The 16,781-nt window shown below is 51.5% G+C and overlaps 1 protein-coding gene and 1 long non-coding RNA gene across 4 annotated transcripts in view; one reads left to right on the top strand and one right to left on the bottom strand.

The window, feature by feature from the left end:
- Positions 1-16,781, top strand: part of cpt1aa (carnitine palmitoyltransferase 1Aa (liver)) — a 28,964-nt gene that overhangs the window by 4,537 nt on the left and 7,646 nt on the right. Inside the window, exons 2-10 of one of the 2 annotated variants that reach the window (XM_035395589.1) lie at positions 86-244; positions 595-737; positions 2,051-2,222; positions 4,291-4,392; positions 6,374-6,511; positions 7,393-7,470; positions 10,373-10,480; positions 12,894-12,978; positions 15,766-15,961. In XM_035395589.1, coding sequence (XP_035251480.1) covers positions 104-244; positions 595-737; positions 2,051-2,222; positions 4,291-4,392; positions 6,374-6,511; positions 7,393-7,470; positions 10,373-10,480; positions 12,894-12,978; positions 15,766-15,961 — 1,163 coding nt within the window. In that variant the 5' untranslated portion in view covers positions 86-103. Of the gene's footprint in view, positions 1-85; positions 245-594; positions 738-2,050; positions 2,223-4,290; positions 4,393-6,373; positions 6,512-7,392; positions 7,471-10,372; positions 10,481-12,176; positions 12,265-12,893; positions 12,979-15,765; positions 15,962-16,781 lie in introns of both variants that reach the window. The other variant, XM_035395588.1, reaches the window with a different exon arrangement.
- On the bottom strand, positions 10,487-10,851 carry LOC118215145. Of its 2 annotated transcripts, none has more exons than XR_004762778.1 (3): positions 10,807-10,851; positions 10,594-10,676; positions 10,487-10,559 (listed from the first exon to the last, which is right to left on the bottom strand). It is a non-coding gene; the product is annotated as an uncharacterized LOC118215145 (long non-coding RNA). The 2 variants fall into 2 exon arrangements; XR_004762777.1 differs by having other exon boundaries at positions 10,823-10,842.

Genomic DNA, 16,781 nt, shown 5'->3' with positions numbered 1-16,781 from the left:
GCATCTCTCCAGCCCAGTGAAAGGCACTGCTTGGGACTGTAGCCCTCAGGACTGCGCTAACGCTAACACTAGCGTCTCTCCACAGTGACCCCACACAGCCAGCATGGCAGAAGCGCATCAGGCAGTGGCCTTTCAGTTCACCGTCACTCCCGATGGCATCGACCTGCAGCTCTGCCACGAGGCCCTGCGCCAGGTCTACCTGTCCGGCCTGCACTCCTGGAAGAAGAGGTTCATCCGCTTCAAGGTGACCCCTCCCGACCCCTGACCTCTGAACTCTGAACCGCATTCCTCGAGCCCTGACCCCCAGGCCTCCGCATCTGACCCCTGAACACTGAACCACATTCCCCAAACCCTTGACCCCTGACCCATAGCCCCCTAACCACTGTTTTGGCTCCCTCTCCGTTAAAGAGATTATTAACATATGCACAGTGTAATGCCGAGACAAACCACTTTTAGCATTTGGTCAAATGTGGGCTGTTGTTATTATTATTATATGCCCTTTCTTTGTGCTGAAGACGGTACCGATAGAGAGTGCTGTGTTAGTCAGTACCTGTGGTGAACCGAACGCGTTGTGCTTTCCGTTGGTCTCTGCAGAATGGGATCATGACTGGAGTGTACCCGGGCAGTCCGACGGGGCTGTTCGTGGTGGTGGTGGGGTACATGTCTTCCACCAAATACGCCCTGATGGACCCCTCGCTGGGACTGACCGCCAAACTGGGGGCTCACGTCCCTATCAGGTAACGCCACACACCCCCGCCCCCACCCCCACCCCCCGATGACCCCTGACCCCTGACCCTGACCCCTGACCCTGACCGGTCATATGGAATGTCAAACACCACCGCCGCCGCTGTTATTTAACGTTATAAAACCAAAGTGCGGGAGCCCAGGGCGGGAGCTGGGGGTGGGAGCCGGAGTTGGGAGCTGGGGTTGGGAGGTGGGGGTGGGAGCCGGGGTTGGGAGGTGGGGGTGGGAGCCAGAGTTGGGAGCTGGGGGTGGGAGCTGGGGTTGGGAGGTGGGGGTGGGAGCCAGGGTTGGGAGCTGGGGGTGGGAGCCGGGGTTGGGAGCTGGGGTTGGGAGCCGGAGTTGGGAGCTGGGGTTGGGAGCCGGAGTTGGGAGCTGGGGTTGGGAGGTGGGGGCGGAGCCTGGGTCGAGAGGGTTTGTGGAGCAGGGCCGCCGCCAGCGATGTTTACGCTGCTCACCCAAGGTCACCGCTGACCAGGGGCTTATGGGATCACAGCCTTTCACACACTCACACGCGCACACACACACACTCACACACGCACCCACGCACACACACACTGCAGAGGTGACGTTCGCCCGCAGCTGAGGCATGGGCTGGATCTGCGCCAGGGCTTTCAGGGAAGTGTTTATTCAAATGGCCCCGCGTGTGTGTGTGTGGGGGTGTGTGTGGGGGGTGTGTGTGCGTGTTTGTGGGGCTGTGTGTGTGTGTGTGTGTGTGTGTGTGTGTGTGCGTGCGTGCGTGTGTGTGTGTGGGAGTGTGTATGTGAGTGTGACTGTGTGTGTATGTGCTTTGTTAGCCATGCCTAAGTGTGCTGACTGAACAGAGGGGCATTGTGGGATTCCTCTGCTGTAGGCAGCTAACCTCATTGGCTGGGAGGAAGCAGTCCTTAGAAGTGAGTGACCCTCGCTGACTGATGGAGTCAGCGTGTGACTGACTGACTGATGCAAACGACTGTCTGACTGACTGGCTGAGTGGCTGTCTGATTGATTGACTGACAGACCATCTCTGCTCACTCAGTCACTGGTTGAATGGCTGCTAGACTGACTCACTCATTGACTGTCTGACTGTTTGATTTACTGTCTGACTGAATCATTGACTGACTGATTGATTGACTGACTGATTAATTAAAGGAGCCACTCCATCATAATTTATAATCCTCTCAGTTTCCCCGCGGTGTCTGCTGAGGAAGCGTTAGAGGAGAGAATCACCTGCGCAGGTGAGCGCCTGGTTCAGCTGCTGGGGACGGCACGCTCGTTACGCCCTCTGCTTCTCTGACCCCTCGAACCCGTGACCCTGTCGCCCCTGCAGCAGGTACATGTGTGAGCAGAGCCAGCGCGTGGTGGGCGGAGTCCTGGTGGGCACGGGCCTGTGGGTGTCCATCATCTTCATCATGAGGAACGCTCTCAAGAGCCTCCTGTCCTGGCACGGCTGGATGTACGCCCGGCACGGACAGGTGTCCTGGAAAACACGCTTCTGGATGGTGAGTCGCCCCAACGGGGGGTCGCGGTGATGAGGATGATGATGATGATGAAGGTGGGGGTGGTGAGCGCTGGCCGGGTCAGAAAACCAGTGGTGCTCAGACCAGCGAAATTCAGCAGTTATATTCCCACACATTCATATGCATGTTTGAAGTGTTTTAGTTCTCTAGATGTGGGCAAAATTTGAAAACGCTACTTTTCAATGAAAAGTGTAACTGAACCACAAGCAAAAAAACTTTCATGATATGAAAGGAGACTTTTTGAGTATTTCTGAAAATAGACATTTCTTTTAAAATTGGCACTTGTCTGCAGCACTTTTGTTTCTTTCCAAGAAATCAAGTTAAATTAAATTAAATTACTCCACATAGTTGTTTCACCAAAGTCTGTTCAGACAGTGAACAGAAGATTTTAAAAAGATGTGGTTTTTACCAAATGGAAAATAATACTGAAGTCTGAACCTGCCCACCGGTCGGCCCCTTGACCCCGAGTGGCCCTGGATGCCCGTGCCTCTCATCTGCAGATTCATGTTTGAGCTCCTGTGATTTATTGTGTTCTGCGTTAGTGTGTTGTTATTGTAGAGTGTTACGCTCCTGTGATTTATTGTGTTCTGCGTTAGTGTGTTGTTATTGTAGTGTTACGCTCCTGTGATTTATTGTGTTCTGCGTTAGCGTGTTGTTATTGCGTTAGTGTGTTGTTATTGTAGAGCATTACATGGTTTGAGCTCCTGTGATTTATTGTGTTGTGCGTTAGTGTGTTGTTATTGTAGAGTGTTACGCTCCTGTGATTTATTGTGTTCTGCGTTAGTGTGTTGTTATTGTAGAGTGTTACGCTCCTGTGATTTATTGTGTTGTGCGTTAGCGTGTTATTGTAGTGTTACGCTCCTGTGATTTATTGTGTTCTGCGTTAGTGTGTTGTTATTGTAGAGTGTTACGCTCCTGTGATTTATTGTGTTCTGCGTTAGTGTGTTGTTATTGTAGAGCGTTACGCTCCTGTGATTTATTGTGTTCTGCGTTAGCGTGTTGTTATTGCGTTAGTGTGTTGTTATTGTAGAGCATTACATGGTTTGAGCTCCTGTGATTTATTGTGTTGTGCGTTAGTGTGTTGTTATTGTAGAGTGTTACGCTCCTGTGATTTATTGTGTTCTGCGTTAGTGTGTTGTTATTGTAGAGTGTTACGCTCCTGTGATTTATTGTGTTGTGCGTTAGCGTGTTATTGTAGTGTTACGCTCCTGTGATTTATTGTGTTCTGCGTTAGTGTGTTGTTATTGTAGAGTGTTACGCTCCTGTGATTTATTGTGTTCTGCGTTAGTGTGTTGTTATTGTAGAGTGTTACGCTCCTGTGATTTATTGTGTTCTGCGTTAGCGTGTTGTTATTGCGTTAGTGTGTTATTGTAGAGTGTTACATGGTCTGACTGCTTGTGATAGGAGTGACCTGCATGGCGGGCCTTCAGACAAAGCCTGTACTGTGTAAACCTCTGCTGTGTGTACATACACACACACAGACGCACACACACACACGCACACACACAACACACACATAGACGCACACACACACACACCCCACATACGCGCACACACACACACACACCCCACACACGTGTAGTAGTAAGGAGCCATGTTGTCTGATCATGTTTCACCCCCCCCGACACACCCTGCACACACCCCTCCTCCCCACATGCACGTACGTGCTCACACGCACGCGCACACACACACAAACACACACACATGCGTAGCAGTAGGCAGCCATGTCTGATCATGTTTCATCCACTTACGCACACGCCCCCCCCTTGCTGCACACACCCTGCACACACCCCTCCTCCCTGCTTTCGCGTACATGTTCGCACACACACACACACACACACACACACAGGGGGGTCCCTTCTCGCTGATGGTCAATTTACGATTTCAACCAAGCAGCTATGCTCCAGACCAGGGGGGTTTGTTACCCTGTCTGATGATTGTGAGTTTATGCTGGAGTTTATGCTTAATGTAAGTGTTTGTGCTTGTAAACAGGGTGTGTATTGTGAAGTGGCTGATGGTAATTTAATCCTCTCTCCCCCCCCCCCCCCAGGTATTTGTGCGGCTGTTTTCTGGACGCAAGCCGATGCTGTACAGCTTCCAGAACTCTCTGCCAAGACTGCCTGTGCCCTCCGTGAAGGACACCATGCAGAGAGTGAGTCTCAGCCTCTCTTCTCTCATTGGTCGAAAACTGGCGGGTCTCGAAGCGGGCCGTGCCCCAGAGGGGGATGTGTGACGGCGGCAGTTTGGGTTTGTCCGGTTCGGTCCGGTCCGGTCTGGTCGTACCTGCAGTTTACCTGCGCAAAATCTCTGCACATTTAAACACAGACTGTGCGTTTAAATATGGAATTTATGTCACCTTGGTGTTTACAAATAAAGAAAATTAAACTGATTCTATTAAAATCACCGCTGATGTATCCGCGAGTGAAAGAGGGCATTCTGGGAGAGCGACAGGAAGGCGGGACGCGGCGAGCAGTGGAGGGAACATGACGGTTTAATTCCCGCCGTAAACCCGTCCGGCTGCCGTGTGGTGAGATGACTCGGACTCTCGGACAGAAACTCCTGAGCCGCAGATTTTGAAACCAGACGGACAGGCAGCCGAGGACGTGGCGCGCTCTTAAGATAGCGCGCGACCTGTCCGGAGAGGCCGGGGCGTTCGGTCAGTGCTCCCGCCTCGGTGGCGGTTCACCCTCAGCTTAGCGGAGAGCGTCGGCCATTTTCCGCCGCGCGGGCGTCGAGATTAGCCTGCCGCGGGTAAGCTGCTGCAGCCTGAGACCGCTCGGTCTCCGCTGAACTCCGACGCTGAAGGCTAATCTCTCATCTCACCCCAAAGCGAGGTTTTCCATGACGACCGCTCCTTCCTCATCCTCACTGCGGAGTGAAACATCACACTACAGACTGCACACTGCAGCAGCTGCAGTAGTTGTTTTTGGAAAAAGAAAAACTGACCGATTTAAAGCCATTGACCCAAGATTGCTGTTTTGCGAGTGGAGGTCAGCTCATTGTGGCTGATTATTGGTCTGTATTGGTCGATGACCATTGATCGAGTCATTTCATGAGCAAAGGCCAGATTCTTTTTTTGCTGTTGTGGACAGCCGGTCAGTTGAAGAACGTGTTTTTGCAGCCTTCGTTCAGGGTGACATTTGGCTGGATTTGACACTTACAGTGTATTTAAAACTTCATTACGTTACCGGCGTTCTTATTCAGAGTGACTCAGCTTACAACACATAGATTTTATACATCCATTTTTTCCATTTCATACAGCTGGATTTATACTGAACACAGTCAGGTTAGTGTCCTTGCTCAAGGGTACAGCGGCAGTGTCCTGCCGGGGATTCAAACCTGCAGTCCTTAACCGTTGTCCTACACCGTTGCCCTGTGAAAGTGTCGCAGTGCCTGGTGCGGTCAGCCTGGTTTGTCCACCTGTCCTGTTACCGAGCAACGGTTCCTATGAGATGAATGACACGAGCCGGAACACACCCGTCGCCTAGCAGCCAGCTGCAGACTACACCTGGACGCGATGAACCAGGAACAGAAACGGTTTAACACAATCGATCCTTTATTCATATGGCTGTACTTGCCATAAAGAGATATTTCTCACTGTATATGAAATTTTATAGTAAAACAAAATACACAAAATACACCAGTCAATGCAGGTTATTGGTACTGTGTTTTTTTTGTTACAGTAATTATGAAGGTATAACTGTTTATAATCATATTTAATGTATACTTATTCCTGTACACTAGCCTTGTGACTAACCGGTTGGCGTGACCTCTGTCCCAGTAAACCATGGGACTGAGTGTGCAGGAAGGAGTGTGCACTATAATGTACACTTGTTCTTGTCTCGTGGCCCACTGGGACAAAGGTGATGATTGCCTAATGGAAATAAAGATCCACAAATACTCAGGTGCTCTCTCTCTCTCTCTCCCCCCTCCCCCGCTCTCTCCCTCTCACACATTCCCTCTCTCTCTGACTTTCTCTATCTCGCAAACACATACATACACACATACCCACACACACATGAACACACACACACACGCACATACCCATACACACACACAAACACACACACACACGTTCCCCACCCCTCCCTCTCTCTGCCCCCCCCCCACCCCTCCCCCCCCCCCCCCCCCAGTACCTGGAGTCAGCCCGCCCCCTCATGGACGATGTGCAGTTCAAGAGGATGGAGGGACTGGCCAAGGAGTTTGAGAAGACCCTGGGCCCCAAGCTGCAGTGGTACCTCAAACTCAAGTCCTGGTGGGCTTCCAATTACGTGAGTTGATGGTTGCCATGTCTACCTCCTCGTTTGCCCCTTTTTATGAGCGTGCCCCCCCCCGTTTGGAACGACCGGATCATATTTATCAGCGCTCGCTCCCACGGCCTCTGCTGTCGGTTCTTGAGAGCGCAGTCGAGTGCGTGCTCTCCTCCGAACTGCGTGATGTCAGCTGACACTTCAGTTCACATGTCAGAGACAGACTCTTCACACGAGGCTTAACATGTGGACCTGCAGGCTCCTGATCGGCCAGTGGGGGTCGCTGGCGTGCAGTGAGACTGCAACCATGCACCGTGCACGACCAGGCCCATCCATGCACTGGAACAGAGCCTTAGCAGATACCAGACCATGAGGCCCATCCACACACTGGAACAGAGCCTTAACAGATACCAGACCATGGGGCCCATCCACACACTGGAACAGAGCCTCAGCAGATAGCAGACCATGGGGCCCATCCACACACTGGAACAGAGCCTTAACAGATACCAGACCATGGGGCCCATCCACACACTAGAACAGAGCCTTAACAGATGCCAGACCATGAGGCCCATCCACACACTGGAACAGAGCCTTCACAGATACCAGACCATGGGGCTCATCCACACACTGGAACAGAGCCTTCACAGATACCAGACCATGGGGCCCATCCACACACTGGAACAGAGCCTTAGCAGATACCAGACCATGGGGCCCATCCACACACTGGAACAGAGCCTTCACAGATACCAGACCATGGGGCCCATCCACACACTGGAACAGGGCCTTAACAGATACCAGACCATGGGGCCCATCCTTGCACTAGAACTGTTCACTTGTCTCTACGATAGTGTCCTATGTAGCAGGTCTGGCTCCTCCCCATCCTCTCTGTGATGTCATTCCAGGTCAGCGATTGGTGGGAAGAGTACATCTACCTCAGGGGACGCGGGCCCATCATGGTGAACAGCAACTACTATGCGATGGTGAGTGGAGCCGCGCTTCGCACCGCCAGGCCAGGGAGGATGCGGGTTCGAATCCGCACCCGAGTTCCTCTGGCTGTGCCCGAAACAGCTTCAGTTAACGCTGAGTCAGCGTTGTGCCTCTGCAGCGCTCTTTCGCGGTTAAGCTGTCCCGAGGCGCTGAACGGCTCAGAGCTGTTGGCGAAGCGCTCAGGTGCGGTGCGGTTTTGAGCTATTTGTGAGTAATAACCAGAATGAGGCCATCTCCCTGGCGACACTCGCCATAATAATCCCAGAGTGGCAGGCTCCTGTGGAGTTCCGCGGGTGCTCTGTTCTCTGTTTACAATGATGGGGGGGGGGGGGGGGGAGCTGGCTGTAGCGGAGCGTTCTGATTGGAGGAGAGCGCTTCGGTGTGTTAAAGAACCTGGTTACGTTCCTGCTGGTTCAGCCGTTAGGGGAATCGTGGTGTTTTTACTGCAGCCGGCCCCAGCTGGGACCCCAGCTAGCACGAAACGTCCTCTCAACGTTACTGGAATGTTGTGTCGGTGTTACAACGTTGCCGCAACATGGCGGCAACATTGTGAGAGCGTTTGGTGTTGGCTGGGGTGGAGCAGCGGTCTGAAGTGCGGCTGCATGCAGGGCTGCGATCTGCAGATCCGCAGCGTGTAGAGCGGCCTGCATGCAGCACTGCTCAGCTGTTCCAACTGCCATCTCCCAGTGTGGAATCCCAGTGTGGAACCTCAGTGTGTAATCCCAGTGTGAGTTCCCAGGGTGGAATTCCAGTACAAAATACCAGTGCGAAATTCCAGTGTGAGTTCCCAGTGTGGAATTCCAGTACAAAATACCAGTGTGGAATTCCAGTGTGTGTTCCCAGTGTCATTGTTTCATGCTAAAGGCGCTGATAAGAAGCTTGTTTTGCAGCTGGTCTCGTTATCTGGCTGTTTAAGTGTACCTGTAATTATCAACATCCGGTCTTCCCTTGAAGTGCCTGAGGTGACACGCCTAGCATTGGAATGCCTGGCGTTAACAGCGCCTGGCATCCGCACACCTGGCACTAGCTACCTCTGCCGCCTGGCATTGCCAGGTGTTAAAGGTGCCTGGCGCCGAAGGCACTTCCTGCTGATGTCATCATCGCACGGCCGGCCTCCGGGGCGTAGTCCAAGACAAACACGGCGATGCGCTGGGCTGGCAGCGGGATCTTTGGGACTTCAGCTCGCCGCTTGGCATCGCGCGCGAGGGGGGGGGGGGGGGTTGGGGGGTGTGTTCCGGTGGAATTCGCATGAGAGCCGATGACATCACCGGGCCTGTGACGGTGGTATTATTTTGCTTTCGTTTGTGGGCTTTTCGTTGACCTGATTGAGAGAGCGCCACTTAGTGGTGTATTCCAGTCTTGCGGTAAGGCCTGCTCTATGTCACTGTATTGACTGAGAAAGGGAAGAGTTCCTTTAGATATGCCTGAGCTGGTGGTTTTGGACTGAAATTAGTGCTGTAAATCCTTTAAGATCCTGGGACTTTTAAAATTATGTTTGTAAATTACTGAGTTAAATTTCTGTGCTGTTAACTGATGCAGCAGAGCACACTCCAGTGACTGTTAGAGATTTGGGAGCCTGTGTTTTTAAAGTTAGTATTGTCAGTTGGTCCTCGATGTACCAAGGAGTGCTAGATTCTGTGAGGGTCTGCGGGTGTCAGTAGATGCTGGATTGCTGCAGTTTGCTGATGGAGGTCTGTAGGTGTCAGTAGATGCTGGATTGCAGCAGGTTGCTGATGGAGGTCTGTAGGTGTCAGTAGATGCTGGATTGCAGCAGGTTGCTCAAGGAGGTCTGTAGGTGTCAGTAGATGCTGGATTGCTGCAGGTTGCTGATGGAGGTCTGTAGGTGTCAGTAGTTGCTGGATTGCAGCAGGTTGCTGATGGAGGTCTGTAGGGGTCAGTAGATGCTGGATTGCAGCAGGTTACTTATGGAGGTCTGTAGGTGTCAGTAGATGCTGGATTGCTGCAGGTTGCTGATGGAGGTCTGTAGGTGTCAGTAGATGCTGGATTGTGGCAGGTTGCTGATGGAGGTCTGTAGGTGTCAGTAGATGCTGGATTGCAGCAGGTTGCTGGGGGAGGTCTGTAGGTGTCAGTAGATGCTTTATTGCAGCAGGTTGCTGATGGAGGTCTGTAGGTTTCAGTAGATGCTGGATTGCAGCAGGTTGCTGGGGGAGGTCTGTAGGTGTCAGTAGATGCTGGATTGCAGCAGGTTGCTGAGGGAGGTCTGTAGGTGTCTGTAGATGCTGGATTCTGTAGGTGTCAGTAGATACTGGATTGCAGCAGGTTGCTGATGGAGGTCTGTAGGTGTCAGTAGATGCTGGATTGCAGCAGGTTGCTGATGGAGGTCTGTAGCGCTGGCAGCCCCTGTTCCTTCCTCAGGCTGTTCGCTCCTGTTGGGAGCAGAGGTCTCTCTGTGGCTCTTCCTCCATGCCTGAGGAATGTTTGCTCTGGTGCTGCGGTGTGCCCATATTTGGGCCACGTTTGGGCCCCCGCATGGATGAGCACTCCCAGGGGCAGAGTCCGTCCCCCTCACACGCAGCCATGCAGCTCTGTTCCAGCCAGCCTGCACTGTCTGTGGGAAGATTGGCTGGTTTGGGGCTCTGTTGTGTTGTGTTGGGCTGTGCTGGGCTGGGCTGTGCTGGGTTGAGCTGCGTGGGGCTGGGTTGAGCTGGGCTGGGCTGGGTTGGGCTGGGTTGTGCTGGGTTTGGCTGGGCTGAGCTGTGCTGGGCTGTGCTGTTTAACATAAATAGGACACAGTCTCCTGCTGATGGCTGGATGCCTGGCTGTTGTGCAGGTTACCGCTGTTATGTGAGGCTGTTCAGGGGATATTTTGTTTCCTGGCAAAAGCCATTAATTCCCCTTCTTTGTTTTTTTTTGTTCTTTTACCTTCTCTTTCAGGACTTCCTGTACGTTTTCCCCACCAACCTGCAAGCGGCTCGGGCTGGTAACTCCATCCACGCCGCCATGCTGTACAGGAGGAAGCTGGACAGAGCTCAGATCAAACCTGTGAGTTTCCCACAGTCACCTGGGCTTTGATATGACCTGAGTCCCCTGGGGATCAGTCTCACCTGAGCATTAATACCACCTGAGCTTTAATATTTCCTGAGCATGAATGTCACCTGAGATCAGTCTCACCTGAGCATTAATACCACCTGAGCGTTAATATTTCCTGAGCATGAATGTCACCTGAGATCAGTCTCACCTGAGATCAGTCTCACCTGAGCATGAATATCACCTGAGATCAGTCTCATCTGAGCATGAATATCACCTGAGATCAGTCTCACCTGAGATCAGTCTCACCTGAGCATGAATATCACCTGAGATCAGTCTACCTGAGATCAGTCTCACCTGAGCATGAATATCACCTGAGATCAGTCTACCTGAGTATGACCTGGTGGTTTCAGCAGCCCTTCCCCCTTCTGGCCTTTTCACCACATACTTTGCCTAAGCTTATTTACCTGTGGTTTTTACCAGAATGTAGAGCACCGGTCCACCTGCAGGTGTGTCCATTATGAACCTGATCAGAGCCAAATAACCTGAAACAGATCAAAGTAACTGTTTACCATCGGCTGCGTATGTCAAAAGACCTACAGCCTTTTCATTGTGAGTGTGTGTGCTCGATTGGCAGTGATGGTAGTCTTGTTAAGGCATGCTTGCTGAGAAGTGCTCCAGGTGACATGCTATTGGTAAAACTCTCCAGGTAAAACGTTACAGGTGAAATGCAGAGTCATTCGACGGAACAAAGCCCCCTCTGTCTTTACCCGCCCCTCTAGTGATCTTCAGGGTTCCTGTCCACGACCCTACACTCTGACCTCTTCACCTTTGACCCCTTCCAGCCCAGAAAAAATGGTTGGGGCGGGGGGGGGGGTGGTTGTTGCTTGTTACTTGTTACACAAGATTTAAAAAAAATTCCAGTGCCTAACAGTAGAACATCTCATTCTCAGGCACAAACAAGTCCGAACCGGCGCTTTTGTTTTGCTGTATTATTGTATAACTCTGTGTGTCTGTGCATGTTTGATGCGAAATAATAATCTGTATAAGCACCTTGTTCAGCATCAGAAACATTAATTTTATCTTGCTTTACTCGTGCAAGTACAGACTGCTTGCTGTATACAGTGTAAGCAGTATGGGTGCATGTTCTGGTCTGCATGCATTAAGCCTGTGCAGTGGCTTTGTGTTTTAGATAGCCATTAATCCCAGTGTAGCGTGTGTGTGTGGGTGTGGGTGTGCGTGCGTGCGTGCGTGCGGGTGGGTGTGGGTGTGTGTGGGTGTGCTTATGGACTGTGTGTGTGTGTGTGTGTGCTTATGGACTGTGTGTGCGCGTGCGTGCGTGTGCGTGTGTTTGTGTGTGTGTGTGAATATTGACTCTTGCTTGTGCAGTTTCTGTGCTCTGTGTGATCGTCCTTCCCTGAGCAGTTCTGACCGCTGCATTCAGGAGGGAGATGGCTGCACTGTCGCTGTTGCGCTGAGTACACAAGGATTTTTTTTGTGTTGGGGGGGTGGGGGGGTATTTTGGAGATGGAGAGGTCATTTTTCTCAGTCGTGTTCCTCCCCTCCTCCCCTCCTCTCTCTCTCTCTCTCTCTCCCTCCCTCTTTGCTCCTTGCACGGTGCGGAAGTGGCCCCCCCGGACATAAAGCCTTGTTGTTGTTTCTGTTTTGTGCCCCTTGCCGTGCGACGCGCTGCGCTGCGTCCGCGCTCCAGATTTTCATTCTGGAGAACAGGGTTCCGCTGTGCTCGGCGCAGTGGGAGCGCATGTTTAACACGTCCCGCGTCCCCGGCGAGGAGACAGGTAAGAGGCGCGGGCCTCACCCGGCGTCCCGTGGGCCGGAGGAAACCCAGCCCCGCCCCCGACTCGGCGTCACAAAACACGCCCCCCCCGCCCCGCCCTGCACCCGCTCCCATTGGCTGAGGAAATCCGTCTGTCACTCTGAGTGACGGCAAATCTCGGAATGATTTGATTTGATAAATTTAGGGAGAGGGAGAGAGAGTTGCCCTGGCTTCAAAGTGTCTAGACACCAAGTGGATAAAATAGTCCACCTTGTGGAAAGGTTGTTGATTAATATGCTAGGTGTGTGCTCAGTAGCTGAGCTGACGGTGTCCTCTTGTGTGTCCGTAGAACACTGCCAGCAGAGTTATCCCAGATATGGCCGTGTTTGTGGTGAGGCGGGGCTTGTGCTGGTGACGCCTGAGTCCGGTGTGGCTGGTTTTCTGAACGCCCCGTCAACAACATCCTCATCCATCTTTCCCTCCGCTTCCTCCCTCTGAGCCGACTGGAACCTTCCACTCTCCTCCCCGTCCTCCCTTCCTGTTGGTATCTTCCATGTTTTTTCTTCCCCCCCATAGGTGTATCCATGGATGTGTTGGGTTTTTATTTTATTTTATTTTTATTTTTATTTGACTCTCCCTTTTGCTTTTCAGCTTATGCTTCAAAACACTATTCCAATGTGCTCGGCCCAATATGAGTGTATGTTCAACTCCAGTCGAATCCCAGGTGTAGACACAGGTAGAGTCATGAGCCCCGCCTCTCCTCCTTCAGCACCTTTTATCGGAACTCACAAGTGCTGCATGCGGTTTCAGGCAGGGCCGTCCGCTCCTCCCGCGTGCTCATGGGAAATGGAGTCTCCTCCGTAGCGCATGCACTGTGGGCGGAGTTTCGGCCTTTAAATCCCAGCGTGTCACCGCAAGATAACGCTCACTACAGTTTGGCGCCCCTTTGGGCTTTCTCACAAACATGGAACAGATTTTTTTTTGCCGTTTGATTAATTATTAATTACTTATCTCTCCGCGGAGTGCTCAGTCGCAGTGGCACTGATAGGGTTGAAGGCCACGAAGTGAAGAAAAAAAAAAATTTGGCGGGTTTGTCCTGGGAGGATCAGAGTCTTGCACGAGGGAAGATTAGTGCCAAGGTTTTATGACAGGCCTGTTTTTACAGTTAAGAGGAATTCAAGGGGGTTTACTTTGGCTATTTCTAATTCCACTCAAAAAAAAAAAAAAAAAAAAAATGCAATGGAAATCATACCGTTTCTGGTACTAAACTATACCAGGAACTAACATACCTGCATGTAAAGAAAAGTAGTTAAAATATCCGCAAGGCTGGCCAGCTGCAGGTGTACTAACTCCTGTTCCAGGACAAGTTAATGAAATATTTAACACGCACAGCATTCGCTTCTGTTTACTGTCTGCATGGAAACAAACCAATCTCTTTAACAAGCGGCCAACGCGCAACACTGCACGTCTCAAATGTGTATTCTTACGCTATAAGACATTGGCCCTGTGTCTTAAGCATTAATAGTGACTGTTTACAAATTACAGAAGCATAAAAACAGCAAGAACGTGTTTTACAGTCATACCTAAGATGCTGGTAAGGGTTATTTTATATTACAAACAAGTGGCATTTTTTCCCCGTTTAAATGGAAATGCTCACTCAGTTTCATTAGGAACGGAGACGCACGCGACGCTTCGTAACCGGGCGCATGTCGCAGTGCGTGTCGCTGAGATGGGAAGTGCTTATGTATGTTTGAGAAAAGCTCAAGGGAAAGTGTCTTATCGTAGAGTCCCCTATATTTGTTTTCTACATCCCTCCTCCTGTCGCAAGCTCTTGTTTCACGTCCCTGACAAAAAATTTAAATAAAAAAAAATAAAAAACTGGCGGAGTGAAATCGCCACTGCACTGCGGTGCTGTTGAAGAGAACGCACTCGTCTGTTTTATCGCTGCCCGTGAAACAACGGCTTGGACGAACTTTCCTCATCACCCTGCCCATGTCATCGCTCTTTAACCTCGGCCCCTTTTCCGTCAAAGCTAGAAGCCCCTTAGCGTGCTGTCGCTCTGTGGAATCTCCCTCTGCTCTGTAGCATTTAAACATTTCGCATCTTTTACGCTTACCTTCTCACGCCCGGCCGCAAAACCAAACGCCGCAAAAAGCTCACTGCACTTTTGAAAGTGCTGCAGACGCTCCGGTCCCTTGGGCCGCTGTGTGTGCTGGGTTTCATTCCAAAACAGACATATTTGTCAAACTTTGGCTGAACTACGGGGTGTGGTTCGCGCTAAAGTGGTTTGGGGGGAAAAAAAATGACGTGGCTAAATATTTTCTGAGAAAGAGAACGAGACTAATTTCATTTGTATTCTTACACTTACACAACTACGTACTGTATGTACAAACAACAACAAAATATACAAAGAAAGTGATGCAGCTTCGATATTTATCTTAAAATGTAGTAGTGATTATTTGGCATTCGGCTTACCTGGACGCGCAGCTAGTTAACAGAGACAAACGGTTTGTTTAAATAATTGTTTTGGGGTCCGAAGCTGCTAGATGAACAACAGGTTAGATGTAATTTGGTCCCTTGCCTTGACTGTGTTTAAAGGCTAGATATTAATGCAAATATGGATTAAACATTTCATTTTTTCTGCTGGAATATGCACACACTCTCTCAGGGCTTAGAAGAGGTAACTGTCCAGTGACTGAGCCCTCAGCACTTTTACCTGATTAATTGGGAACACACAGGTGGAGCTCGCACACACAGGTGACCCTGGACCAGCTTAGGGTAACACTGATCTGGTCTTTCTGGTGTGATTCACCATGTCTGTACCCAGGGAACAGCTACTATGGATACCACAAAAAAAAACAAAGATTTTAGTTTAGTTTTGCACTCACCTAAATATATTTCATTGACAGCTTGTATATCGCTGATTTTTTTAAAATGGAACACAGCATGTCATTTTATTGTACATTTAGCCTGTGAGGGCTAGTGTGTTGCCGTTTTGCGAGAGACAGTTTTGGGCTATTTGATACTGGTGTGAGATTGAATTGCATTTTCGGAACTCGCTGTTCTTAGTGGGTAAGGCATTCCTCCCGCTGTTACATGAGCACTTAAATATCTCAGAGTGAAAGGAACGGCTTGTGCCCCCCTCCGCCCCCCCCCCCCGCCCCAGACTACCGTCTGACACGCCCTCCCCAAACGTGGCCCTAGGGGCCCGCAGTAAGCAGTACTCGTGAGTTCCTGTTCTACCTGATAGTTAATTAAGTGATTGATTGGTTGGTCGGTTGATTGATATGACTGATTGGCCGGAGGTTCCAGTCATCTGTGGATGCCCGGGGTCAAAATCAGTCTCTGATTTTTGGGGAAGGGTGAAGCCCTGGCCTCCAATTGGACTTAAATTTGAGTGTCGAGCGTTATCGGGATGGGGAGGGACTGAGAGGGATCATGGGATGTAAGTACGTACGAGATAACTCTGCTTTTTCACCCCTGCCCCCCCCCCACCCCACCCCCCCCCCTTCGGTGAGCGCAGACACGCTCCAGCACGTGAACGAGAGCAAGCACATCGTGGTGTACCACAAGGGGCGCTATTTCAAGGTGTGGATGTTCTACGACGGCCGGCTGCTCCTGCCCAGGGAGATCGAGCAGCAGATGGAGAGGATCCTGGCCGACAAGTCCGAGCCACTGCCAGGGGAGGAGATGCTGGCAGCGCTCACCGCTGGGGACAGGTGGGTGGGCGGAGGTGTGGACCCTGGGGGGGAGGGGGGGGGGTGTGTGGAACCTGGGGCGGGGGGGTGTGGAACCTGGGGGGGGGGGCATGCGGGGGGGGTGTGGGCCCTGGGGGGGGGGGGTGTATGGAACCTGGTGGGGGGGGGGCATGCGGGGAGGTGTGGACCCTGGGGGGGGGGGGGGGCATGCGGGAGGGTGTGGACCCTGGGGGGGGGGGGGGAGGGGGGCATGTGGGGGGGGTGTGGAACCGGGGGGGGGGGGGACATGTGGGGGGGGGTGGGGGCCCTGGGGGGGGGCTGGGGTTGTGGGCCCTGCGGGCGGGGGAGTCTGTTTTAGGGGTACATGAGGGCTGGGGTTTAGCTCTTACTTTTAATTCACATTTTTTACTTGCATGCATACAGTTGTCTGTAGACCACTGAGATAGCAAGCAAGTCTGTGTTTGTCACGCATTATAAATAGAAATATGCAAATATGATTTTTTTGCAAATGAAGCAGATGTTGGCAGGGAGACGGAAAATGACTGTGCAGAAGTCGATCTCCTCGGCCTGTATTAAATGCTGTAGAACACCAGGGAAACATTCCCTTCAGAGGTCTCGCTTGCTTTCAGTATCAAGCAAAGGTCGTAAATCAGCGTAGATTCCTGGCATCATTGAGTGAGTTTTGGACCGCGGCATTTCCTTATCATCCTGCTTGTAGCGGAACCTGATTTGTGAGGACGCCCGTCTGCCAGACGCTCGTTATGAGTCTGTGAGTTGGTCCTGCTGGTCATTAAGTTCAGCTCCATAAAGAGCTGTTCCTAATGTTCGGTTTACGAGCTGA

The sequence above is a fragment of the Anguilla anguilla genome, chromosome 16, assembly GCF_013347855.1.
Source record: "Anguilla anguilla isolate fAngAng1 chromosome 16, fAngAng1.pri, whole genome shotgun sequence".
NCBI lineage: Eukaryota > Metazoa > Chordata > Actinopteri > Anguilliformes > Anguillidae > Anguilla > Anguilla anguilla.
The sequence above is the reverse complement of the archived record's forward strand: the minus strand, read 5'-3'. Positions and strand labels throughout refer to the sequence as shown.